This window comes from Narcine bancroftii, chromosome 1 (genome assembly GCF_036971445.1).
Source record: "Narcine bancroftii isolate sNarBan1 chromosome 1, sNarBan1.hap1, whole genome shotgun sequence".
Classification (NCBI taxonomy): domain Eukaryota; kingdom Metazoa; phylum Chordata; class Chondrichthyes; order Torpediniformes; family Narcinidae; genus Narcine; species Narcine bancroftii.
Genome location: NC_091469.1, coordinates 196,855,379 through 196,883,005, shown reverse-complemented (window position 1 = coordinate 196,883,005; position 27,627 = coordinate 196,855,379). Strand labels below are relative to the sequence as shown.

The following is a 27,627-nucleotide window of genomic DNA, read 5'->3' as shown; positions in this document are numbered from 1 at the left end:
TGCTTAATCTGTTGAATATTTGCAGCACTCTTTGTTTAATTCAGATCTGTTGTGTCTAGAGGATTTGCTTTGCTATATATAATTTTCCCTTTTGGATTTGTCATCGTTTCAAATCCAGTTTACTTTTAGAATAGGAAAGAAAAAAACCTTAAAAATTGTAACATGATAAGGATAATTGTACCTCATTCTAATTTATTCTAATTTATTGAATGATGCTGATTACACACATGTCGGCCCTTCAAGTCCGTACCGGTTCACTTGAACAACTCCACCAGCTCCTCCACAAAAATATCATTTTCATGTACATATCTTTGCCATTTGGACCTGAGCTATACAGACAGTTATTGGGAGGAGAAGCTGCAGCAGGTGGGGAACTGGGGAATGCAAATTGGATACATTTATGGACATTGATCTCAAACTTTATAAGAATTCAGTTATGGTTGTCCCTTGTATTTTCTATATTTGATTCTGGGCATCTGAGTACAATGCTTGCTATATGTCACTGGTTGATTTTCCCTCACTCTAGCCTGTTAAATATTAATGACAATTCCACGGTACCTATCATCTGCTGGTTAAAGTCTCTAAACAACTGGTAATTTCCTGGTCTTAGCCAGCCACCACACACAAAATCTTTTCTTGTTATACAATAAAGACCATCGAAACATTCAGAGCAGTAGTTATGCAAATTAAGGACAAACCTTGCATATATACTTCTTGAATTGTGGCGTTATACTTGATGAAATTGATCTTTTCTTCGGACGACAAAATTTGGACCTTGTAGGCTGTATAAAATATTATAAAAAAACACATTCTGGAGATTACAAAAAGTTGGAGCAAGCATGGTACAACTGTTGCCTAATTAATGCCCACATAGTTAATAAAGAGGTGGGGACAGCTAGGACATTTTAAGTTCTATAGCTACAACTTTGAATTGTAGAACATTATTTGCATTTAAGGTGAAGTTTGTTCAGTGTGAGAAAGAGAGGGCCGTTGTAAATGTTCATATTGGCACCCAACAGAACATCTCTTTAGTACCATTAAAAGGCATTTTAGTCAGGTACATGGATAGGAAAGGTTCAGAAGGACATAGACCGAATGCAGGCAAATGGGACCCGCTTGGACGGCATGAACAGGGCAGGCCTATTTCTGAGCTGTAGAACTCTATGACTTCATGGCCATTCCCCTTCTTATTTTCTTTTAGATCAGCGGTTCTCAACCTTTTTCTTTCCATTCACATACCACTTTAAGTATTCCCTATGCCATAAGTGCTTTGTGATTACTAAGGGATTGGTTAAGGTGGTATGTGTGTGGGAAGGGAATGTTGAGAATCACTGCTCTAGACTCAAATATTACTGAAACATTTTGCTTGAGAAAAATTGTCATTGGCCCATTTCCTTGGAGTTGTGAAACCATGCACATAATGAGCCAGTGAGGTACAATTAAAACAGTGGTTTTCAAACTTTTTCTTTCCTCTCACATACCACCTTAAGCAACCACTTACTAATCACAGAGCACCTATGTCATCTGGAATACTTAAAATGGAAAGAAAAAAGTTGAGAACCATTGTTTTAGATCTGAAAAACTTCACCTTTGAATGCTTTTGTTACTTCTCTCTGCTGGAAATAATTTACAGTTGCTAATTAATCTAAGATATGTCTTTGTGATGTGGGAGGAAAGCAGAGCATCTCAGGGAAACTGGCACAGTAATAGGGAGAATCTGTCAACTCCACACAAGAAGGGACATTCGAGTTGTGAAGGAGGAGCACTAACTGCTGTGCCACTGAGTGCTATCTCACCAGGCCTGAGGAAAGTGAAGGGGTATAGGAATTAGAGTTGAGTAAGTTTTCGACCTCTGACATCTGGAATAAAGCTGAGGAGAAAAGTCAATCCATTGACAGCTTTATTGTGAGTCACAATATAATTTTTTAACATTTATTTCTTTTAATTTTTAAATTATGTATATTAACCATGAGCCCACATCACTTAAATACCCCCTTGTGACCAATTAAGATACTAACTCCTGTACATCTTTGGAGGGTGGGAAAAAACTGGAGCACCCAGAGGAAACCCACACTAGTGATAGGGAGAATGTACAAACTTCTTACAGTCAGCGCTGGATTCAAACCCACATTGCTGGCGTGGTATAATGTTTTGGAACACGTTGATAATAGCAAATTCCAAAGTCATAAAATACTCACCATAAGCTGGCTTCTTCCTACATGCAGCTTCATATTTATGAGCGACGCTGGTGTATATATTGATCGGTGGCTGCATTTCACTGCACTCCGCTGAACCACAGAAAAAGATTTTTTTTAAACTGTTGAAAATTAACTAAAAAATCCTATCTGAATACAGTTATCCACATGAGATAAAAATCATGTCTTTAATATGCCAAGGATTGTGGTTGGTCAGTTAGAGCATTAAAATTATTAAAATTGTATCCATAGAAATGTAAATAAATACCAATTTACTTTATGTTTATTTATATGCCAAGGGCAATATCACAATGTGCTACTATTTTACATTGTTTCCTACATAATACACAAGAATTTAAAAACAAGAATTTAATGGAAAAAAGTTTTTTTTTTTACCTTTCATACATTTGCACTCTTCCCCAATGCACAGCTTTAAAAGTTTATTGTCTCCAATTGGGTTGTAAAAGATGGTGCACCTTCTGTCTACAGAAATAACATTAATGGGATTTTAAATGTAATATATTGAAGCACAATTCTAATCCTAGCTTGACTGAAATTAAATTCCATGTTAAGGGAACCACAGAACATTACAGGACAGAAAAAGGCCCACCTAGTTTGTGCTGAATATCTGTTCTGCCTTGTCCTACTGATCAGCACCCAGACCGAAGGCCTTGCTATGCCTCCCATCCATGTACTTATCCAAATTTTCCTTAAATGTCAAAATCGAGCCCCCATTCACCACTTCAGCTAGCAGCTTGTTCCACACTCTCACAACTCTCTGCATGAAGAAATTCCCCCCCAATATTCCCTTTGCACATTTCACTCTTAACCCATATATTCCAGTTCTTGTCTCACCTAGCCTCAGTGGGAAAAAACCTGCATGCATTTCCTCCATCTATACCCCCTCATAATTTGCATTCCTCTCTCAAATCTCCTCTCATTCTTCTATGTTGCAGAGAATAAAGTCCTAACCTTGTTTCACCTTTCCCTGTAGCCTAGTTCTTGAAGACCCAGCAAAATCCCTGTAAATCTTCTCTGCATTAATGACTTAATTTTATATTGATAGCTTTTTAAATTTGTTCCATTCTCTTTCAAGGCCCTTGATTGATGACTAAGATTAAAGTTAAAAGAAGTCAAGGATAAGTAAAATATAGAACTACTATATGAATGACACAATTAATTTCACAAGTTGGGTTTGGATGATAGGAACAGCACAAGGTTATGACAACATTCTTGGTTGTTAATTTTCAAGAAAGTCTGTTCTGATTGTCTAAAAATTAAATGCAAGTATCTTACTAAATCTTGCTTCTCTCTACTGTAAGAGCAGGAGCACTCTCTAAAAAAAAATCATCCATTTTCAAAAATTTCCATTTCACTGTGACCATTAGAAAAATATCAGACCAAATTTAGCCACTGTTGATCAAGTCACACATGAAAGGATGCAAATGCTCCTTTAGAAAATGGATCGTGTCATGGCACATACCAAACTAAGGCTTTTCCAGGACCCTGATGTGGTCCTTGCTAAGTCCTCTGAGTTAAATGTGTGACTACCTCTTCAAGTAGTTCAGTGTTTATTCTAACCAGGTTTTATTACTAACTCAGCATGACAAAACTTTTAAGGGTAAATGAGTACAATTTTAATCTTTCAGTCAGGGACTATTTTTTCCATATTGTAATAGTTCTGAGAGTTAAACATTGTAATTAAATTGCTTGATTTCTGTGTCCACTGACATCACCACGAGATGCTTGTGACAACCCTAAAGTATCGAAATTAATTGCCAACTTTCTACTTGTGGTGATTCCATTTCTGTCAGTTTGTGTGCATGTCACTTCAGAGCACGTGTCACAACTTGCCTAATTAATTGCAATTTCCACAGAAGTAAAATGGGTCTCTCTCCAAATTACATCCTAATCTGCCCAGTATTTATTTGTTGGAGCCATCTTTCCCTAAAAATGTGTAGCAGAATCACATAACATCATCTACACAATGGTGAATAAAAGAGTTATGGTTGCAAAATTGCTTCAAGCTTCGATATCCATCCAGGTTGCAGAAAAATCAAAGGAAAAAAAACAATAATAACTTTCAAAGTTCCTACTAATCTGATAATATTGTTAAAATCTACTTCTTTAACAGCAGAGGCCCAGCATTCTATTTGGATAGATATGTGATAGCTATAAGAAGCCAGTGTGAATAAGCAAATTGGAAATACACAGGAGACTGCAGATGCTGGAACCTGAAACAAAGCACAATCTAATGGAGGAATTTAGCAGGTCAAGCAGCATCTGTGGGAGAAAAAGCATAATCGATGTTTCAAGCGAAGCACGATCAAAACTGGGGATGTGTAGAGGATAAGCCAGTGTAAAGAAGACAGACTGGGGGGATGGAACAGGGATTGACTAACCACGTAGAGATGAAACATGATGGAGAGAAATGGTTGTTAGGCACATGCCAGTCAAAGAGAGAGAGAGAGAGAGAGAGAGACATGAAAATCTAAGGGATCAGGTGAAAGAAGAGGGGTCAATACAGAGTGGAGTGGGTGATTAGAAGGGAATGACTGACAGTTCACAAATGGGGTCAGAGTGGGAGGATCCTGCCTTCTCACGCTGACCTCTTTACGCTGCTTCTCTTCTACATATCTCCAGTTTCAATAAACGCTTTGGTTCGAAATAGGAACAATGCTTTTTCTCCTACTGATTATATTTTGAATAAGCAAGTCTTTTGGCAACCCTGAAAATCTGCGTGGAAAACTGGCAAAATTAAAATAACAAATGGCTCTGTGAATTTGGACCTCTTTACCATTTTTAAAATATCCATTTTACCAACTTAATATCCATTTATAATTGATTTTAAAATAATTGTATTATCTTTGCTAAGTTTGGCATAATCAAGAACAATAGAATTACCTGGTGAATGATAGCTATAAACTGTGAAAGGAGATGGGGCTACCATTCCAACCTCCATCATCTCATAGACACGGAATGCAATGCAGAAGTAATGATCTGATGGAATCTGAAATAAAAATAAAACAGCAAGGAGAAAATTTAAGGCTTCAAACCATTGTGGATCCAATGTGGAGGAAGTTCTCAGTTTTCTTTTGATCCATACTTCATATGAGATATAAATAATGGAAAGGGGTTCACATTTTGGAATCCTAAATGGTTACATCCAAGGAAATGGCCATTTCACAATGAGGTGTGGAAAAAGTTCTTCACTAAGATTTGGAATTTTCTTGGGCTGTGAATATCAGTTGGCGAGTATACTAACCGCTGAGATATATAGATTTATGGGTACCAAGGAAATCAAAGAATATGAAGATAGAGTGGAAATATTGCAGGACACTCATCTCTGAATCAGAGCTGTCATTCAGATGGGACATTAAACTGAGGTCCCATATGCTCTAACAGAAGAAAAGCAGAGGAATTATTCTTGATAGCGTCACCAACATTTATTTCCAATTAATGGAAAGAAAGGTTTATCCAGACATTATCACAGTATTAATTGTGGGAGTTTACCATGTGATAACCATCTAGAAGATTTCCTACATTACTCAAATGGCTACAGGTCAGAAAATACAACATTGACTGTAAAAAGGATTTTGGGAATCTTAAGAGTCTTGAAAGGTATAATGTAAATTAAAGTTTTTTTATAAACTTTCTTTTAGTTGGTAATATATTTGACATATATTTTCAATGATTTCAAGCTTTTGCATTTGTAATTATCTTTGGGTTGAATTACATCATTTCGGTGAACATAGAACTTGAAAGGAGAAAATTCCACTGCTCACCTGTATCACCACTTACCTCAATCAGTGCAAAGCTCAAACAATAGAGGAAGAAAGCAATAAATTAATTCTTATATTCCTTACTGAATCCACTTGAAGAATGACACTTCTTTCTGAAATTCTGTAGTCCATAATAAGGGAATCAACTCCATTTAATAGCTAAAATAAATGAAAGCAAACTTTTATCATCAAACAATTGCATTATTGAGCTTTAAATAAGAAAATATATGTTTATAAGTGCTTAACTATTTTTAAATCTTCTTCATCTGGCAATAAGCCAGTGTTCAGAGTTATGTCCATTACAGAATGGTCTGATTCCAAAACATCACTTTCAGATCTTGGTATATATCTATAAACAAGAATTAAAAATAGTTAATAAGCAAGTAGTGTAATTCATGTTCTCTACTTGGAAAATATACTCAATTATTTAATGATACTTTTCTGTTTTATAAGGAATACCATTAGGTATACCCAACTACAAACTCCTATAGAAATCTGCAATTGTACATTAATTTCAAAGGCTTCTGCAAAACTTCAATCCTTTTGGTAAGCTATCTTGCATTGTTTATATATTAGTACAAGTTAACAAATTTGTGTCTATTAGCACCAGGTCTGCATAAAAAGTATTAGTATTGATATGGTATTGGAACCATTAGCTCTTCAAATGGGAATTTGAATGGGATAATTAGAGGAGGAATTAAACATAAAGTATCACTTTATGCGGATGATCTGGATGATTTATTGCTCTTTATTTCAAATCCTGAAATTTCTATACCAAGCATATTAACTATTTTTGATAAATTCAGTCAGTTTTCAGGTTATAACATCTGGAAATAGTTTGAATTTCAAACAGGATTTACCTTTCAGGTTACACACAAGAACACAAAGAGGCCATAAAGCCTGTCCCGTCATTGAATATGATTATGGTTGATCCACACAGGCCTCAACTCCTCTTCTGTGCCAACTTCCCATAATATCTCAATCTTCTAAATATTTATCTATGTCCACTCAAAATATATAAAATGTGGTATCAATCATCCTTGGGGGCAGAAAATTCAAGAGATCCATTACCTTCTGAGAGAAGAAATTTCTTCACACCTCAGTCTTAAATGTCTGACCCCTTATTCTGTACCCACGTCCCCTTGTTTGTGACTCTTCTACAGGTGAAAACATTCCACCTTCTAAGCCCCATGAGGATGTTACATATTTGAAAGAGGTCACTCACTTCTCATTCCACTAAACTCCAAGGAACATAGGCCAAAACTGTCCAACCTCTGATGAGGGAAGATTCATCCCTGGTAAATCTTCTCTGGACTGCCTCTGATACAACTAGGTCCTTTTTTCAGGCAATAAGACCAAAATTGTGCAGAACCTTACAGCTATGGCCTCACCAACACCTGATACAACTGTGACAAAACTCCCTTCTTCTTAACTTCAACTCCTCTGCAATAAAGACCGACATGAGATTGGCTTCTTAACTACTTGTTGTACTTGTCTGCTAACTTATCCAACTCATGTGTTGTCTCTCTCTGCTTGATGAGAACCTGACTTTTGATTCATTTTATCAAACTGAAGGACATCAAATTTCTCACAATTAACTCCATTTGCTAGCTTTTTGCCAAATCATTCAACAAGCTTTATCATGCTACAGAATCACAATATCCTCGGCAAATGTGACTGTCCTCCATTGTTGATCATTGTCAGACTTGGAAACTGTACATGTGTTCCCTCCTCCATGTCATTCATGTAAGTACTGTTCAACTCTGATAATCCAAAATGGTCGGGACCAGGCTTATTTCAGATAAATGTTTTTTTTCTGGTGAACTGGTCATTTTTTAAAAACAGCTCAGTAGTAACAGCAAATCACTTGTAACGGTGTTTAAATAACAACATACAAGGTAAGGCTTTTTAAGCGTTAAAATAATATTTAATTTTCTCCAAAGAAAAATGCTGGCCACCACCAATCACCGACACTTCCCAACCAAGGTCCCACTCGTGCCGGGAGCTCGAGGTCCCCGGTCAGTTTGGCTCTGAAAATTTTTTGGATAAATGAGGATTTCTGATTTATTTCAGATATTTTCATTCATCTAATTTTTTTTTTTAATTTCGGATAACTGAGGATTTCAGAGAATCCAATTTTGGATAATTGGAGTTGTACTGTAGTAAATAATTAAGGGCCAAGAACTGATCCCTGGGTTTCTCCAGTCTGAAAAGGTCTATTTATTCCAACTGTTATTTTTGTGTAATATTCCACTTTGTGCAATATCTTGAACTCTTAATTTGTGCATCAGCCTCTGATGTGGCAGCTTGTCACACATTTTCTGGAAATCTAAATACACCACATCTACAATTTCCCCTCTAACAAGTTTCCCTTTCAAATAGAATTTACCTTTCAAAACACCATGTTGACATGCCAGTAAAATTCAAACTATTTCCAAATTTTACAAAGGAACAGCTGTACCTGCTGTTTGGTAGTTCTATTCTGATCATTATTAGCAAATTTTACATCCCCAAAGGTTTTTAGAACAAGCATAATCTCATAAGCCTTCTGCAGTGGTTTGCCAGTGGTTGCTTGGTGGGGGGGGAAAGGAGAAGAGAAATGAATACCTGAAGCATTAAATAGGTAAAGCTACTTTGGGATTTCTAAAGTTCAAAGGAAGAGACATGGTTTCCAATTTGTATTGACTGTGGTCTTCCGATGAGGAAGTCAAGGAAGAAACCAGTTGCAGAATCAGTTGCAAATAAATATTGCTCAACTCTGAAGTTGTTTTTCGTGGTATGTAATACAAGTGAGGATAATAATTGTGATGGAATAGTGTGTTGTAAGTTAATTAATACCGTGGTCTAATACTCAAGGGCATCAGGACATGCCAGTTTCCATCCATTACATTTTTCCCTATTGTGCTTGATGAAGGAGACCTGAATACTTTGCTCACTTTGTTGTATCCTTACAATGGTGCCTATTTCAACTGAATAAGCTGCAATTTAATTAATTGGAATAACTCATACAGATAGAGAGTCAATTCTAAAATAAACTCCAAGGCCACTAATAAAAATGTAGTCAAATGCTGGAAAGCTGAAACTGAAGTAGGACATGCTCAAAGCAGCAGCTTTTCTATGAAAATAATAGGGAGTTTTCATTACAGTTGCCCCCTTCATCAGAATATTGATTTTTTTTCCCTTGACATAGGTAACCGTGCCTTTCCAATACTTTCAGTTTATGTTGCAATTCTGCAAATGCTGAGTAATTTGTCAATTTTAGTGAGACTTCTGCCCACTACCACACCTCCTACCCTGTACTTACTTTGCACAAGCTTCCAACTGATACACTTTCTCAACTCCTGCAGGTTTTCTATCTGAAAATGAAGGTTATCATTATTATACCTACATCATTTGAGTCAGAATAAATCCTACATAAACAACATATATTTTTGAGATGGTTACATTTTTGCAATGATACTATAGTTTTTACACAGCTGAAAAGAGAATTTTAAAAAGCTTTTTTCATTTTTCAGGTCGTATCTGCTTCAATGTTAACACTTTCTTCCTATTCATTCACCAATCAAAGGTAACACGTCTTTCTTGTTCTTTCTGCAATCAATGGTATGTGATAGTATAGATCTATCACCAATGTATATAGTGTATATAGTTACAGTATCTAGACTGTGCTTACAGCGATTGGCTGAGAGCTTAGCCATGCCTACTGTCTGGGCTTTAAAGGGTTGTGTCCCTAGCCAGGTCGGATCATTTCGGACTGGTCGGCCACCTGTGAAGAGCTCCTGTCTTTTGCTAATAGAAGCCTTGGTTTGAATCAACAAGTCTTTGATTCTTTCGATGAGCTCTACATGGTAACATATCCTTCCTGTTATTTCCCCAATTAATGGTAACGCATCCTTCCTGTTCCTTCACCAATGTAAAACATTCTTCCTGTTTCCTTCACCAATCAATGGTAACATGTCCTTCTTGTTGTTTCCCAAATCAATAGTAACACAGCCTTTCTGTTCCCTCCCCAAACAATGGTAAGACATCCCTCCTGTTCAATTATTTCCTGCTTCTTTCCTCAACCTACAGAAAGGCCACTACCATAATTCAGTAACTGTTCTAATTAAAATGAGGCTTAAAGACAATATGATGAGAGCTTTAAGCATATTAAAATAAATGAAAGTCATTTGTACCTTCTGGGCTATGTTATGTACACACTCACCTGAGGACGCTTGTGTAGCTCCTATTTTTAAAGAGAAATGACAGGTTTTACTGGAGGAGCCGATGACATAATACACCCTCCTCATCTGTGGCAGGAAAAAGATCCAATCAAATCATTTTATGAAAACCAAATGTAAACATGTGATCCTCTTCTTATAAACAAATTTGGAAAGTTCAACAATACTGTTTGATTACTACGTTGGTGGAATATTGCACGTAGATTTAAAAAGTTAATCCCTACAAATTACTAATCACTTTTTTTGGGCCATTCTTGTCTCTGCATGGGAATGAAACTCATTGGAAAATTTTCATTTGTTTTGTATGTCATGATCAGAATTTATTGTTTTGAACAAGTCATGAAATTTGTTATTTTGTGGTAGCACCACAGTGCAAACATTCATATAAACCACGTTACAACAATAAATAAAAACTGCACGAAAAAAAATCAAAGAAAGGCAGTGTCTCTGGTTCATTGTTCATTCTGGAATCTGATGGCAGTGGGAAAGAAGCTGTCCTTGTGGTGCTGAGTGCTCGTCTTAAGACTCCTGAACCTTTTTCCCCCAATGGTAGTAGAGTGAAGAGGGCATGGCCTGGGTGGTGGAGGTTCTTGAGGATAGCAGCTGCTTTCTTAAGACACCACCTCAATGGAGTGAAGTCTGGTGATGCCGCAAGCCGAGATAACAAGTCTCTGGGGTTTCTTATTGTCCTGAGCGATGGCACCACCGAACAGACAGTGATGCAACCAGTCAGGATACTCTCCACGGTACAACTGAGAATTTCAAGAGTCTTCTGTGACATTCCGAATCACCTCAGACATGTCACAAAGTATAGCCGTTGGAGAACCTTCGTCGTGGTTGCATCTACGTGGAGGCTCCAGGACAGATCCTTGGAGCTGTTGACACCCAGGAATTTGAAGTTTTAAAAAAAAAATTATTTCTTGTACTATGAGTCATATCAATAACAACATCCACAAATGATCATCATCAATATATACATAGTGACATTTCTTCTTTTTCCCCCCTTCCATCCCTCTCCCCTTCCCAACCCCCTTCAAAAATCAATAAATAATAAAACACATAAGCCAAAGAAAATACAAAAAGCAAAAGAGAAAAAAGTTGTATCATCCACTTTCACATATTTAAATCTTATTGTGCTCATAATTATGTTGTTTTACGAGATGGAGGTTTGTGGTCGGCATTCTCCGACATATTTTATGTATGGTTCCCAAATTTGTTCAAATAATGTACACTTGTCTTTCAGATTGTATGTAATTTTGTCTAATGGAATACACTTGTTTATTTCTGTATACCACTGTTGTATTTTAAGGTTTGTTTCCATTTTCCAGGTTTTCATAATACAATTTTTGGCTAATGCTAGTGCTATCATAGTAAAATTTTATTTGGGCTCTGTCTAATTTTAGTCCTAATTTTTTGTCTCTTATATTATTTAACAGAAATTTTTTTGGATCATTTGGTATATTATTTTTTAGTGATTTTGTTTAATATTAAGTTTAAATCTTCTCAGAAAGTTTTTACTTTTGAACATGTCCAAATTGCAGGTAATGTTGATCCAGTCTCTTGTTTACTACGAAAGCATCGATCCAATGCTGTTGGGTACCACTCTTTTAATTTCTGAGGAGTAATATATTATCTATGTAGCCAGTTATATTGTATCACATATAATCTAGTATTTAACATGTTCCTCATTGTTTCTATACATAACTTTTTCCATGTTTCATTCTTTATCTCTGTGTTTAAATCTTTTTCCCAACTTTGTTTTGGTTTCTATTTTATTTCATCCTCTTCCTTATATTGCAATTTGATGTACATGTTGGTAATAATTTTTTAAATTATCATTGTGTCTGTGATTAAATATTCATAGTTGCTACTTTCTGAATCTCAAGCTATTTCCTAGTTTATCTTTTAAATAAGTTTTCAATTGGTAATATGTAAACATTAATATGTACCTTGTGTTATTCCATATTTACCTTTTAATTGCTCAAATGTTAATAAATTATTTCCCAAAAAGCAATCTTCTATTTTCTTGATTCCTTTTCTATCCCATTCCTTGAAAAATAAATTACCTATTGTAAAGGGGATTAATGGGTTTTGTGTTAATATCATTTTTGGTATTTGATCATTTATCTTTTTTTTCCAGGTATATTCTTTTCCATAATTTAAGTATGTGATGTAGTACTGGTGAATTGTTATATTGCACCACTTTTTCATCCCATTTGTAAAGTATGTGTTCTGGGATATTTTCTCCCAATTTGTCTAATTCTATCTTAGTCCAATCCGGTTTTTCTCCTCTCTGATAAAAAACTGATAAGTATCTTAACCGTGCTGCCCTGTAGTAATTTTTGAAGTTTGGTAGCTGTAACCCTCCTTGTTTCTAACTCCATGTTAATTTTCTAATGCTATTCTTGCATTCTTACCTTTCCATAAACATTTCCTTACTATTTTCTTCAGTTTTGCAGAGTTTTTCTGTCAGGGGAATTGGTAACATTTGGAATAGATATTGGACTCGTGGGAACACATTCATCTTAATACAGTTTACTCTTCCTACTAAAGTTAACGGTAGTTCTTTCCATTTCTCTAAATCTTCCTTTATTTTTTTTAATTAATGATTCATAGTTTAATTTGTATAAATGTTTTAGGTTGTTATCTATCCTGATACCAAGGTAATGTATCACCTGTGATTGCCATTTTAAAAGGGTTTCTTTTTAAAATTCTGAATAATCAATTTTGTTAATTGGCATCACTTTGCTTTTATTGGTGTTAATTTTGTACCCTGATATCTCTCCATACTCTTTCAGTTTCATATGTAGTTTTTTTTATATTGACTTATCTGGTTCTGTTAAATATACTATGATGTCATCTGCAAATAGGCTGATTTTATATTCTTTCTCTTCTATTTTTATTCCTTTTATCATAGTTTCCTTCCTTATCAACTCCGCTAGTAGTTCAATAACCAAAGCGAACAGTGAAGGGGATAATGGGCATCCCTATCTTGTTGACCTGCTTAATTTAAAGTGATCTGATACATATCCATTTATTACTACCTTTGCTAATGGTCCATTATATAATGCTCTAATGCAGTTAATAATTTTTTTTCCACTTGTTTAAATTTCTGTAACACTTTAAACAAATAATTCCACTCTACCCTGTTGAAGGCTTTCTCTGCATCTAATGTAACAGCTACCATTGGCATTTTATTTATTTATGCTGCATGAATTAAATTAATAATTTTACAAACATTGCCCGTCTTTTTTTAACAAATCCGGTTTGGCCTTGCCTTTACTAGTTTCAGTACACAGTCATTCAGTCTGTTTGCTAATAATTTTGCTATTCATTTATAATCTGCATTCAATAATGATATTGGTCTGTATGATGTTGGCAATAGCAGGTCTATCCCTCTTTTGGAATTACTGTGATTATTGTTGTTTGACATGATTCTGGTAAGTTTTGGGTCTCTTCTACTTGATTCATTACTTTTAGGAGGGGAGGGATTAATAGATCCCTAAAAACTTTATAAAACTCTATAGGGAATCAATCTTCACCTGGTGTTTTATTGTTTGGTAATTTCAGTAATATATCTTGTATTTCTTCAGTCTTTAAAGGTTCTGTCAATTTATTTTGTTCTTCTATTTGTAGATGTAGTAGTTCAATATTAGACAAAAATTCATCAATTTTGTCATTTTTTTCCTATATTTTCAGTTTGGTATAATTGTTTATAGAATCTTTTAAAAATTTCATTAATCTCCAATGGATTTCATGTGATCTGCTTATCACCTTTTCTTGATGCTAGAATGGTTCTTTTAGCTTGTTCTGTTTTAAGTTGCCAGGCCAATATTTTGTGTGTTTTCTCTCCAAGTTCATAATATTTTTGATTTGTTTTCATTATATTTTTCTCTACTTTTTACGTTTGAAATGTTTCATATTTTAATTTTTTTTCTCTGCCAGTTCTCTTTTTCTCTGTATCTTCTCTTTCCGCTAATTCCTTTTCTATGATTGTTATCTCTTTTTACAACTGTTCTACTTCCCGATTATATTCTTTTTTAATTTTAGTCATACAGCTAATTATTTGTCCTCTAATAAAGGCCTTAATTTCATTCCATAAAATGAACTTATCTTTTACTGATTCCATATTTTTCTCAAAGTATATTTTGATTTGCTGTTCAATATATTCTTTTAAATCTTGTCTTTTTAACAGTGTAGGGTTTAGTCTCCTTCAATGTCTTTGGTGGGACACCCTCTAATTCAATTGTTAATAACAAGGGAGAGTGATCAGATAATAACCTTGTTTTATATTGTTTTTTTAATTCTCCCTTGGATCATGCAGATAACAAAAACATGTCTATTCTTGAGAAGGTCTGATTTCTATTTGAGTCGTGTGAATATTCTCTCTCTTTTCGGTGTTGCTTCCTCCATATATCAATTAGTTTCATATCCTGCATTGCTTTTAGTGTAAATTTAGTTACTTTATTCTTATTGTTTAATTGTCTTCCCAGTTTTGTCTATCATTGGGTCCAGGTTGAAGTTGAAATCCCCTCCGAGCAAGATATGTCCCCGTGTATCTGCTGTATTGGGTTGTCTTTGACTCCCTGCCAGATAACCACAATTCCCTTATCAATTTGGGTTAAGGTAATAACCGCAAATGTCAACAAATTTTGCAGTAGCGGTTCTTTTTCCCTCCCTAGGAGAAACAATATATATTTTCCAAAAATGTAACAAAGCTTATTTCCTCTTTTTTCTTATCTTTTTTCTCCTCATCTTTTTCAAACTTAAACTTTATATTTACATTATTATCTTTACAAGTTATTTCCATACATTGTTTTGATAGTCTTTTTTTTAATACTTCTCATTTCGTTGTCTGTTCGGCAATTGTTCTGCAAAGTGTTGGGCATCTTTCGGGTCTGAGAACAGTCTATTTCTTTCCTCAGGAATGAATACTTTTAATACTGCTGGATGTTGGAGAATAAAATGAGCCTTTCTTCCATAATGTCTGCTTTGTCAAGTTAAATTCTTTCTGTTTCTTTAAGAGCTCGAAGCTGATGTCCGGATAGAAAAATATTTTTTGTCCTTTATATTCCAGTGGTTGTTTATTTTCTTTTACTTTATCCTTTGCCAACTCTAATTTTTTTTTCTCGTTGTGTGTCTTAGTAATTTTATTATTATGGAACGTGGTTTTTTAGTTTGAATAAGGCTTTAGTGCCAATGTTCTATGTGCTCTTTCAATTTCTATTTTGTCTTGTAGTTCTTCTGCTTCCAAGACTTGTGGGATCCATCTTTTAATGAATCCCTTTATGTCTGACCCTTCTACGCCTACTATTTTTATATTGTTTCGTTTGCTATAATTCTCTAACACATAAATTTTTTGAATTAACAGATCTTGCATCTCTTTAATTTCTGTTATTAAAATGTATTTTTATGTCTTAATTTGTTCATCAAAATATTCTCTATCTATTAACTGTTTAACTTTTTTTTTTACCTTCCTCTCTTCCGTGTAATTTTTTATCTTTCTTTTCTTCTCTCTCTAACTCCTTCTCTTGTCTTCTGTTCACCTCTTCTGACCGATTCTTTCTGACAGTTCATTTTTGTCCCGTTGCTGGGCCGCCCTCCCATCAGTGTCTTTTATGTTATGCGCGGTTGTGCATCTTTTGTGGCTCAGTGAACCATTTTTGTAGTTCAATCCAAGGAGGGCCGTTGGTAAGGCCTACCTCTTTTCTTTCTGCTGTTTTCCAGTCTTCTTCTTTATCTGTCTCTCTGATCTTTTCCTTTTTTGGTGCCATCTCTTGGGTTTTCTTGGTTTCTTTATCTTTCAGGCCTTCTATGTTTTTTCCTGTCCAGCTTTGTTTTTTCTTCTTTTTTTCTTTTCTCTGCAGAGGGCTACTCTTCTCCGGCCACTACTCCATCTGCGTGACATCACCTCCGAATTTGAAGTTCTTGACTGAGCCCTTGATGAGGACTGGATCGTGTTATGACTTCCTTCTGAAGTTCACAATCATCTCCTTCGTTTTGCAAATATTGATTGTTGACATGATACCATTCAATGAGCTGATCTATCTCCCTCCTGTAAGCTTCCTCATTGCCATTTGTGATTCTGCCGACAACTGTGGTGTCATCGGCAAATCTGGAGAGAGCATTGGATGTATGTGACCCATGATTTAAAACAACCAACTGGACATTAAACAGAAATACTACTTTTCTCCTTTTTAAAGCAATGCAGCTTTCCCTCTACTGTGGGCAAGTGTCATTTCCCACATTTCCTCAGTTTCTCACTGTTCTGATATCCTTACACCCTCCAAACAGAACAGGGATAGGGTTCCTCTTATCCCCATTTTGCATCTCACCAACCTCCGCATTCAGCACATCATACATCATCATTTCCACCAGTTATAAATGGACTCCACCACCAGCCACATCACCCTTTCCCACTCCTTCCCACCTTTCATAAGGATTGCCCTTTCCATGATTCCCTTATCTCTTGTCCTTTCTTACCCACTTCTACGTGATTTATGGTACTTCTCCCTGAAGTCATAGGAAATACAACACTTGATCTTACATCTCCTCCCTCAGCACCAACAAGGGACCTAAACAGCCCTTCTGCATGAGGCAAAGATTCACATGCACCTCCTCTAATCTCATCCATTGCATTGATGTGGCCTCTTGTATATCAATGAGACCAAACGCAGAGTCTGCAATGCCATCCTGAGATCCTAATTGCATGCCATTTCAACTCCCTACCCATTCTCTATCCTGAACCTTCTCCACTTAAACTAAAGGAACTAAAGGCTTCATACTCTGCCTGAGAAGTCTACAGCCCAATGGTACGAACATAGAATTTTATAACAAGAAGCTCCCCCCCTCTTCTTCTATTCTACTTTTACTCTTTCCCCTTTCCTTGCCATTTTTTGTCCCCTTTCTCATTCACTTTTACTCAGTCTCATTCAAATCTCTTTCTTTTTTGGTTTCATACCCTCCAGCCCCATCTCCCTCATGGATTCTTCTGTTCTCTTCTCTCCCATCTCATCCTTTCACTTTCAGTTCCATTTGGTCTCTCTTTGTCTCGCCATTGTCACCTTCTCTTCTTATCAGATTCCAGCACTGGCAGCCTTTGTCTTCTAATCATTCACTCATCTTCCTCCACCTGACCCCTTTGATTTTCTTGCCTCTCCATCCATTTGTCTGGCATCTGCCAATCTGCTGCCTCTCTCTATCAAGCTTCATTTCTCTCTCTGAATCACCAATCCCATATTGGCCCCTGTCCTACCCATCCCACCCTATACCTCTTTACACTAGCCCGTCTTCTCCACATCCCCAATCTGGATGAAGAATTTTGGCCTGAAACGACAACTATTCTTTCTCTCCCACTGATACTGCTCAATTCGCTGAGTTCCTCCAGCAGTGTGTGATTAGCTTCAAATTCCAGCATGTGTGTTCACTGTAACTTTTGGTTTGTACACAATTAGATAGCCTCATGATATTCAGGCCCTCTTCTTTTATTGATGACTGAACTGATGCAGCCATCAAAATTGTACTTTGCTGTCACTTCCACCTTGCTCTCACTTTTATGTGATGCATCTCCAATTCATTCCTTCCCTTCTGATCATTCTGTGTCTGCCTCTCAAGGAATTAGTTCTTAACCAACATCCATAACTAGCTGGCAGATTCCAATAGCTATCTTGACTATATTTTTCCCATTGTGCCTCTTGTATGGTTGTCATTCCATTCATCCAGCTCCTTTGTCTCCATCATATCTGTTCCAATGGTGAGTCATGTTGCATTGATATGTCTTCCTTCTTCCAAACTGCATCTCATTTGTTTCTCACACTTCTGCTCTCACCCTTTTATCCTGAAGTGAACAAGGACAGAGTTTTTCTAGCATTTGTCTTCCACTATATCAGCCTCTGCAGTCAATGGATCCTTTTCAATTTCTACACCCTTGGTGAGATTCCACAACCAGTCATACCTTCCCCTTCCATTTGAGCATTCCAAAGGGACAGTTTCCTTCATAATGTACTAGTTCACCACCTACTACTCCCCCTTTACCAAGATTTTCCCATGCAAGAGATGAAAGATCTACCCTTTGACCTCTTTCCTTCCCAAAATTCAGGGACCCAAGCAGTCCTCCCAGGTGATACAAAGATTCATTTATATTTCTTAGCAACTCTATTTGTTATTCACAATATGATCTTCTCGACATTGTACAAATTTAACAGATATATGGTAGAGATAGTTATTCCACCAATGATTGAAAGTTACGTGAATGGATTATCAGACATCTCTAGAGATCATCAAATCCTCTTAAAGCCTATTTGACATGCAGCATGTGAGAATTTCGAAAACAGAAGTCCATCACAGCATAAAGGATGCAAATTACAATGAGTTCACATTTTGTTCATTGAAATAAGGTAATAACAGCAATTTGTTACCTACATTAACAAGAGCGGTTCCAGTTCTGCCAGGAACTGTAACAATTACGTTGTCTTTTTTTTCAATCTGAAAAATACAAGTAAATAAAAGGACAAAACACAAACAATATTATTACAATGAAATGCAGTGCTATAATGAAGTATCTTGCATCATTAGTTTTCGAGTTTCAAACCATAAATATACTTGCCTCTATTGAGCTTGCAAATGGCTTTTGTTCATTCAGTTCAAAACTTTGAATTTTGCCAAAATGTTTGTAGGCAACTGTTATTGACATATCAAGCTTAGCCCGTTTCATATTAATAGCATATTCTGTCAGAGCTTCAAGGGCTGTTACAGTGTCCTACCATTAAAAAAGTTAGGGATTTAGAATGTAGTATTGAAATCAAACAACTCTTATTGATAGGTGTCAAAGAAAAAACAATACAAAAGAATATGATATAAATCCCAAAATATTATTTTTTAACTTTAAAAAGTGTCACAAAGTTGAAAGTAGCATGGTGTCAAAGAAAATTCAACACATTTTGGAGCGTCTTAATGCCCAAAAGGAAATTTGACCCTTAACCTTCCAAAGGAAATTTTATGAACACTGGAACATGATTTTACTATAAAACTCCTCAAATAACATCAACAACAGTGTGTCAATCAACTTTCCCTTCCAGTGCAATTTTCAAACTCACTGGTCTGCAAAATAACATTCCTAGTTTAGTCATGGAAAAAAGTTTTTTCCAACTTTATGAATTAAGTGATTATCACTGAAACTGCATTCTTTCCCAGGCTGCTTTACACCATTCAACAGCCCCAGTGCTTATTTTAAACAATGTCCACACTGATGATGAATTTATAATGATTTTTCTACATAAATCTTGTTCCCACAAGGAATTTATCTACACCCAACATTTCTCTTGCAAATGGTGTTAACAATGGAGGCATCAAAGGCAGTCATGGCCATAATTCCGAGGGCTTCTAATTTAACACTTTATCAACCTACTTTACAAGGTCACATCTTTATGGCTGGACTTCCAAGGAGCTACATCTACACAAGCTGTGCCTCAACAAAGCAGTGAAATATGCAACTTCCTGCCACCCAAATACAGGCTCACACATACGACTAGAATGGTCGCTCAGTCAAGGACAAGTTCACTGGTATTCTCAGCTTCCTCACCTCAGAATCATTCAAGGCTGCTGCTACTGCCAATCTGTCACGTTATAATATGCTGTTCATGGCTGCTTTTCAAAGATACCTGACCCATGTACTTTATCATTACCAAACATACCCTGATCTGTGAACAATGGCATAAGTGAACAATTTAGTAATCAACAGATATACTGTAATTAACTGAATCAAGATTGAATTAAACATAATGCAAAGGAAGACTTTTGCATGAGTCACGTCTGCTAAATGTGTAAGATAATGGTGACTTCATTTGTACTTCAGTTCCAAATTCTGTTTCTCTTTGACTTCCATGGAACTGAGATTCAGAATTGATTAATCAATCACTACAGTATTATAAATTTATCTCAAATGAAAATGCACAAACTTCTAGCTCAGTGTGGTAGAACACGGTAGTGCAGGTGTGATTTCACTCAACTGGACAGGCTGGCCCGCCTCCGACCCTGTAACTCCTCCCCATACAATTCTCAATAAAGGCTGATAGCCATAGTCTCCTCCCTCCATACCAGGGTTCAGGCCTGCAGCATGTAGAGACGTGCCTGATGTTTCAGGATATTAAAGCCTTTAATCAATCACTTCGAGTCTGTTTGTGGTTATTGATTGCACTACATCAACTTAGTTGGATATTTTGGATATTGAATATATCATAGTGATACTCCTAAAATTTTATACACAGTTGCTACACATTAGGCTGCTAACAAGTTTGCAGTAATAGATGTATTTACTTGTGTTGAAAGGAATCCTCCACCATAACGCTGTTGTTCAGTAAGCCATTTAACAATGGGGTTTCCATAATATTTATCAGTGGAAACTAATACAGCCAGAAGAGCATATGATGTTGTTTGTACTTCTTGTGCTGTTACATCATTTGAAGAAGACCCTCCTATTGGAGTGTTTTTCCAGTAACGAAGTAAAGGACGACGACTACCTGTTAAAACGCAAAGACAAAGCACAATTTACACATCAGTAAAGAAAATTATTTCTTCACCATCGGAATTATTCAGTTTTTCAGCAGCGTCTCTTAAATTTAATCACCTTTTTACAGTTTGCAATATACAAAAGATTTTTTTGGGGAATCTTTAATTCCTTAATGATATTTCGCATCTTTATATTTTAAAATATCCTTTTGTATGATTGGATAGGATTTGTTTTGTACTCTCCAAGAAGAAAGATATTCTTTATGTCCATCATCAGCACTTTGTTATTAGAAACCTGGCATATTAACAACAAAATAATTCTTGAAGCATGAATGTGAATTATCATTCTCCAAATCAAGTTTTATTCCATGCTTTATACCATATAGGTGATTCCTCTTCCATGCCATTTTAAAAAAATGCACATATATACAAATTTTAGCTTGAAAAGGCAAAAAGGGCAGAATAGGTCCCATTTAACTGCTTCCTCGAACCAAAGCTTTTAATATGAAAGCAGAAATTCTGAATTAACAAATAATCACAGAGTCCATCAAATCACATTCACATTTTTAAAAGGGCTTTCTAGGGAGAGTACTTGTAGTCTGTTCAATGTTCCCTCATGGTTAAAGTATTTCTTTTCTGTTCCTTACTGGTAAACATTTTTGTAGCACATCCAATATTGTTCGTCTTTTTCAGAAAATGCTGACTCAGAATGTTCATAGTGTGTTCAAAATTGTGTGATGGCTAAAGTTCTATGTAAACTTAACAATATTTCTCTGCTTTTCAATTCTATGCTTTTAAGAATAAACCCTACTGTTAGGTTTGCTACTTTTTATAGCCTCTTGAGTCTGCTAAAACATTTATCTAAATTGTGACTGATATTTCAAACCATAGAACATCACAGCACAGAAAACTGGATCTTTAGCCCTTCTTATCTGTGCCAAACTATTAGTCTGCCTACTCCTATTGACCTGCACCCAGGCAATATCCCTCCATTCACCTCCCATCTGTGTACCTGTCCAAACTTTTCTTAAATGTCAAAATCAAGTCCATTTCAGCTGTCAGTTCATGCCACCATCCCACCACACTCTATGTGAAGAAATTCCCCTAATGTTTCCCCTAAACTTCTCCCATTTCACCCTTCACCCATGTCCTCTGGCTTGTATATCCCACCTACTTCAGTGGAAAAAGTATATTTGCATTTACTCTGTCTATACACGCCATAATTTTATATACGTCGATCAAATCTCTCATCCTTCTTCTACGCTCCAGAGAATAAAGTCTTAACCTGTTTAACCTTTCCCTAAATGTCAGTTCCAGAAGTCCTGTCAACATCCTGGTAAATCTTCTCTGCACTCTTTCAATTTTATTGATACCTTTCCTGTAGTTAGGTGACCAAAATTGCACACACTACTCCAATTTTGATCTCACCAATGTCTTAAACGACTTTACCATAACAACTCCAATACTTAATACTTTGATTTATGAAGGCCAATGTGTTAAAATCTCTCTTTATGATCCTATCTACCTGTGATGCCAATTTCAGGGAATTATCATCTGTATTCCCAGATCCCTCTGTTCTACTGCACTTCTCATTGCCCTACCATTTCCCATGTGTGTCCCACTTTGGTTTGTCCTTCCAAAATGCAACACTTATACATATCTCCATTTTCCCTCTCAAATCCCATATCCTAAAATCCCTTGTGTTCAAAGGTCTATTAATCTCAGTCCTGTATACTTACCATGGCTAAGCAACCAAGTCCCCTTGATATGGATAATTCCAATCATTCTCATAAAGAAATTTATGTTCATTTACTGGTAATTAGGTATTGACCATGCTAACTTTGTATTCCGCTCAGGATAGAGAATAGTTGTCAGAATCTTTCCAGTAGATTTCCCTCAGAAATTTAAAAGCCTCGAATGAGATCAACAATCATCCATCCAAACTCCAGTGAATGTCAGCAATCTTATTCAATGTCTCCCCTGAGGACAACGCCTCATTCCCATTTTCAACCTCTCATTGTTCCCACCAGCTTCAAAAGAGCATCAATTGGCCCAGTACCCAAGAAGAATAGTGTGAGCTGCCTCAATGACTACCACTCAGTAGCACTAAATTCTACTGTGATGAAATGCTTTGAGATAATGGATATGGTCAGAATTAACACGTAACTAAGTAAAGATCTGGACCCACTGCAATTTGCCTATCGTCACAATCGCTCCACAGCAGATGCAATATCGTTGGCTCTCCACTCAGGTTTGGATCATTCAAAAACAGCAATTCATACATACGGCTGCTCTTCATTGACTACAGGTTGGTCTTAAATACCATTATTCCCTCGGTCTTGGTCAATAAACTACAAACTCTAGGCCTCTGTACCCCTTCTGCAACTGAAAATTTGACTTTCTCATCGGAAGACCACAGTCAGTATGAATTGGAAACGTCTCCTCCTCACTAATCATCAACACAGGCGCACCCCAAGGATGCGTGCTTAGCCCACTGCTCTACTCGTTATACACCCGTGACTGTGTGGCCAGTCACAATTTCAATGCCACCCACAAGTTTGCCGACGTCACCACAGTTGTCGGCAGAATCACAAACGGCAATGAGGAAGAGTACAGGAGGGAGATAGATCAGCTCGTTGAATGGTATAACAACAACAACCTTGTGCTCAATGCCAGCCAAACCATGGAGATGATTGCGGACTTCAGGAGGAAGTCAGGGGAACATGAGAGCTCAGTAGTGGAGAGGGTCAAGAGCTTCAAATTCTTGGAGGTTGACATCTCTGAGGATCTCTCCTTGAGCCTCCACATTGATGCGATCACAAAGAAGGCTCACTTCGTGAGGAGGTCTGAGGAGATTCAGTATGTCACTGAAACCTCTTGTAAACTTCTACAGGTGTACTGTGGAGAGCATTCTGGCTGGTGGCATCTGCATGATATGAAGGCGCCAACTCTCAGGAGAAGAATAAACTCCAAAGGGTTGTTAACTTGGCCTGCAACATCACAAGTACCAGACTTCACTCCATCGAGGATAACTATATGAGGGGGTTTCTTCAAAAAGCAGCCTCTCTTCTCAAAGTCCCTCACCACCCAGCCCTCTTCACTCTGCTCCCTTCAAGGAAAAGGTACAGGAGCCTAAAGACGAGCACTCAGTGGCGCAACGACTGCTTCTTTCCATCTGCCATCAAAATCCTGAATAATGAATGAACCAAAGACTCTGGCTTATTTTTCGTGCACTAATATTGTTATTATCATCGATTTCTTTCTTTCTATAGCGATGTTGTAAGATGGTGATAATATATGATTTGCTGCTGATAAAGACCAAATTTCATGACAATAAATCCTGATTATGAACAATCTTCTGAGCATACACGCCACAGTTTCAGAGCAGGGAGATAGATTTTTACATGTCTTATATTTGAAATTTAGAAATTGTACTTCTGATTTATACACCTACATCTTTGATGGTTTGGGGTGGCAGGGTTGGCATAGTAGTTAGCACAACCCCTTTAGAATGCCAATAATTGGGACCAATAAATCCAAGGCTGTCTGTAAGGAGTTTGGACGTTCTCCCCTTATCTGCGTGAGTTTCCCCCGATTTCCTCCCACTGTTCAAAACGTACCAGGGTGTAGGTTCATTGGGCGTAAAATCAGGTGGCACAAACTTGTCGGCCAAAATGGCCTGTTTCCATGCTGTGTGTCTAAATTTAAAATTAAAATTTTTAAAAATATAAAACACTAGTGAACCCAGCTCTGACTCTGTGGCACAATATTTCAACCTTACTCTGTTTTTTACTTAATTAAACATGTATATATAAATTATTTGACAACTAATACTATTTATGTATTATTACCTATTACAAAGGCTTCATTCTTCAATTTTTCCAGGGCTTGATAAAAATTGTGTGTATCATGGTATTTCAATCCCAGTGCATAAGCTGTTATTGCTAATACAAGTGTACTCTTTATGTCATTCACATTGTCTGCTAAGTATTTGTTAGCATTAAGAATGGCTCTATTAATTCCCTATAAGAAATCAGTAAAAATATTTTAAGAACATGATAGTCAGACAAGGAATAAACCTGGACAATTCGTCCAGCTCAGTTTGAAATAACACATTTCACTTTCTGAAAAATTTCCATTCTCTTCCATTATATTAGTAATATAATTATTCATTCCAAACATTTTTTTAAAAAAACCATAAGAATGTGCAGAAAATATTCAGCTATCATCAGTGGAGAGGAAAGGTCAATGACCTGAAACACTAATATGGTTTCTCTCTGGACAGATACTAAGTGTGCTGATGCGAATTTAGAGCATGTTTCCAAGGTATCAGTAATTGTTTTTGATATATTAAATATTGTGACTATCTTTCTTTATAATCACTCGGAAAGACTAGAATGTCGTCATTTTAACCTTTACATTAAATAAAGCCTGCAACTTTGTTATAATCAAAAAACAATATGAAGAGGCACAAATGACAATTTGCAACAGCCATTCACAATCTTTTTTTTTGGTTATGACCCCCTTAGGGCTCTGCTCAAAGTTTATGGGCCTCCTTCACTGTGAAGCAATCAAGTTTAGTTGCTTGCTTCCATACTTCTCTCCTACTAATTACATAAAAATATTTAGGATTTAGGATTGCAGTCCATAGCTTCCCTTGAATGTGGTGTAGCCTCTAAGGGGGCAGTATTAATTAATTAATTAATACATTTATCAAATGTATAAGCATGAAAAATAATATTTTATCAAATCACTTCCAACATGTACACAAATTAACATTTCAACTTTTACTGAACCCATGGCTTAATTCAAGTACAATTTTTATTTGAAATGGGTAATAGTTTCCTCACAATTGTATTAAATGATTCAAATGAGATTGGAATTAATTACTGATGTGACAGAGTATATAGATATGTTTTTGGGAGATAAATTGGGAAAGGTTTGTTAGAGTAGGTTACATACAAACACTTTAAAACAGATGTTATTTAAAATATTGGAGCTCTGCCTCATGCTAGACATATCGGGGCCTCAGATATTTTGCAAGACCTTTGAAGAGTACTCAAGAGACTTCACTAATGGATTCTTGTTTACAAAAGGCAACAGATGAAAGAGCATGTCAGAGCCGCTGCTGTCTGGAAGAGACCTTTCTGTTGTAAGAGGGTCATGTGGCTTTGCAAGCAGAGAGAGTCAAACAGGCTTTCTCTCTGACAGGGGGAGAGAGAGAGATTACTTGTACAGTATTACAGCCAACAGAAGTAGCTGGGACTGGAACAGGACAAGCTGACAAACTTATGGAAAACCCAGTTGTAAGACACCCTGGTCAAAGTCCTTATGGTTCATGCAAGAGGAGAGGACTGGCTATCTAATGTTTCACTTGGAATAAGTGAAACAAAAAGGAACTATGTGGTGACCTGAAAGAAAGAGGTTATCATCTGGAGAATTCTGAAGGGGGAAGTTTCATCAGCAAGACACTGGAGTAGCTGAAGGAAGAACATCAGTTGTGGATGTCCTGGAACAACAAATCTCTCTCTGAAAATTGACAAGAACCTTCCTGAGCAGTAACCATTTACCTTCCAAGCACCAAAGCCTGGTGAACTTTATAATTGGTAAATTCTGTGCACACTATAAGAATTGCCTGAAACCAGTGAACTTGGAGGAATGAGAAGTGAGATTGGACTGTGAGCCAAAGAACTTTTTTGAACTTACACAAACATTACATACACATGCGCTTAGAATTAGAAGGGGGTTAAGTTAGGTTAAGTAAGTCAATAGAGTTAAGTTAAAGTATGATTCTATTTTCATATTTAAAGATAATTAAAAACAACTTTTGTTTAAGTATCCATTTGTCTTGGTGAATTTCTATGGCTGATGGGCTTTGGGGTCCTCTGGGCTCATAACACTGAATAATTCAAGCTGATTAAATATATTTATCAATCATCATGCAAAAAAAGATTACATATGCATATATTTATTTTTACTCACCTCAGTTTCACAAGTGTAAAATGCCTTTTGAATAGCAATTTGGGTAAATGCAGTCAAATATATTGTTCTTTCTTTAGCTTTATCCTTCACTGAACCCTGTGATAAACATATAGAATACAAATTTACCAACATGGATATCTGCTGTGGATTATGATCAAAAGTTAAATCAAGCTCAGTTCTGTACCAACCTGCAATTGTATTGGAATATAATTGGAATTCTCGCGATAGGATCCATCAGAGTTTTGACAGTTATGGATGAGCCAAAGTGTTGTTTTACATATTAATTGTTTATCCAGTGAAAGATATCTACTGACTTGTGCAAACACCCTTAATACAAAAGCTGTAACCCTGTAAATAAATGAACATGCTATTTTGATGAATGCAAAATATGGCAGAATTCTGTAATGTAATACAAAAGATAATACAACTATGACACCAGTTAATAACCCCTACCTAACTCCTTCCTTTGACCTCCCCCACCTCCAATCTCCCCCCTCTGATCTTCCCCAGCCCCTCACCTCCACCTTCTGACCACTCCCACCCCCTCCCCCACCAACCACTCTCCTCTTCCCTCCAACTTCCCCTACCTTCCATCTCCACCCTCAGACCTTCCCAGTCGTCCTCCTTCCCATCGCCCAACAACCTCCACAACACCAATCCCTACTCTAAATCCTGCTTGGTTTTTACCATCCCCTCTGGCTTTCTCCTCTGAGCTGGAGCACTCAGTCCTCAGCAGAGGCCTTATCTTCATCCACGCATTCTGGGATTCTGTACTCTTCTTCCATCGCTTCCGGCTTACTTTCATGACTGTGACTCTCCACCCCCCCACCCCACCCCACCACCAAAACCCTTTCTCCAACTTCAAGCCTTCTTCCCCTTCCTGGACATGTCATCCTAACCAGCTGCTCGCTTTGGACATTTTTTATTTCCAACGGTTGCCAA

General features: G+C 36.6%; 1 protein-coding gene across 1 annotated transcript in view; it reads right to left on the bottom strand.

Moving 5' to 3' along the window:
• c5 (complement component 5) overlaps window positions 1-27,627 on the bottom strand; it is a 118,647-nt gene that overhangs the window by 5,100 nt on the left and 85,920 nt on the right. The window contains exons 26-39 of the mRNA XM_069887522.1: window positions 26,874-27,033; window positions 26,686-26,781; window positions 24,555-24,726; window positions 20,512-20,714; window positions 18,803-18,955; window positions 18,619-18,681; window positions 10,182-10,266; window positions 9,282-9,333; window positions 6,224-6,326; window positions 6,062-6,136; window positions 5,100-5,205; window positions 2,592-2,678; window positions 2,199-2,288; window positions 699-782 (exon numbers count right to left, since the gene is read on the bottom strand). Of these exons, the coding sequence (XP_069743623.1) occupies window positions 699-782; window positions 2,199-2,288; window positions 2,592-2,678; window positions 5,100-5,205; window positions 6,062-6,136; window positions 6,224-6,326; window positions 9,282-9,333; window positions 10,182-10,266; window positions 18,619-18,681; window positions 18,803-18,955; window positions 20,512-20,714; window positions 24,555-24,726; window positions 26,686-26,781; window positions 26,874-27,033 (1,529 nt within the window). The remainder of the gene's footprint in view (window positions 1-698; window positions 783-2,198; window positions 2,289-2,591; window positions 2,679-5,099; window positions 5,206-6,061; window positions 6,137-6,223; window positions 6,327-9,281; window positions 9,334-10,181; window positions 10,267-18,618; window positions 18,682-18,802; window positions 18,956-20,511; window positions 20,715-24,554; window positions 24,727-26,685; window positions 26,782-26,873; window positions 27,034-27,627) is intronic.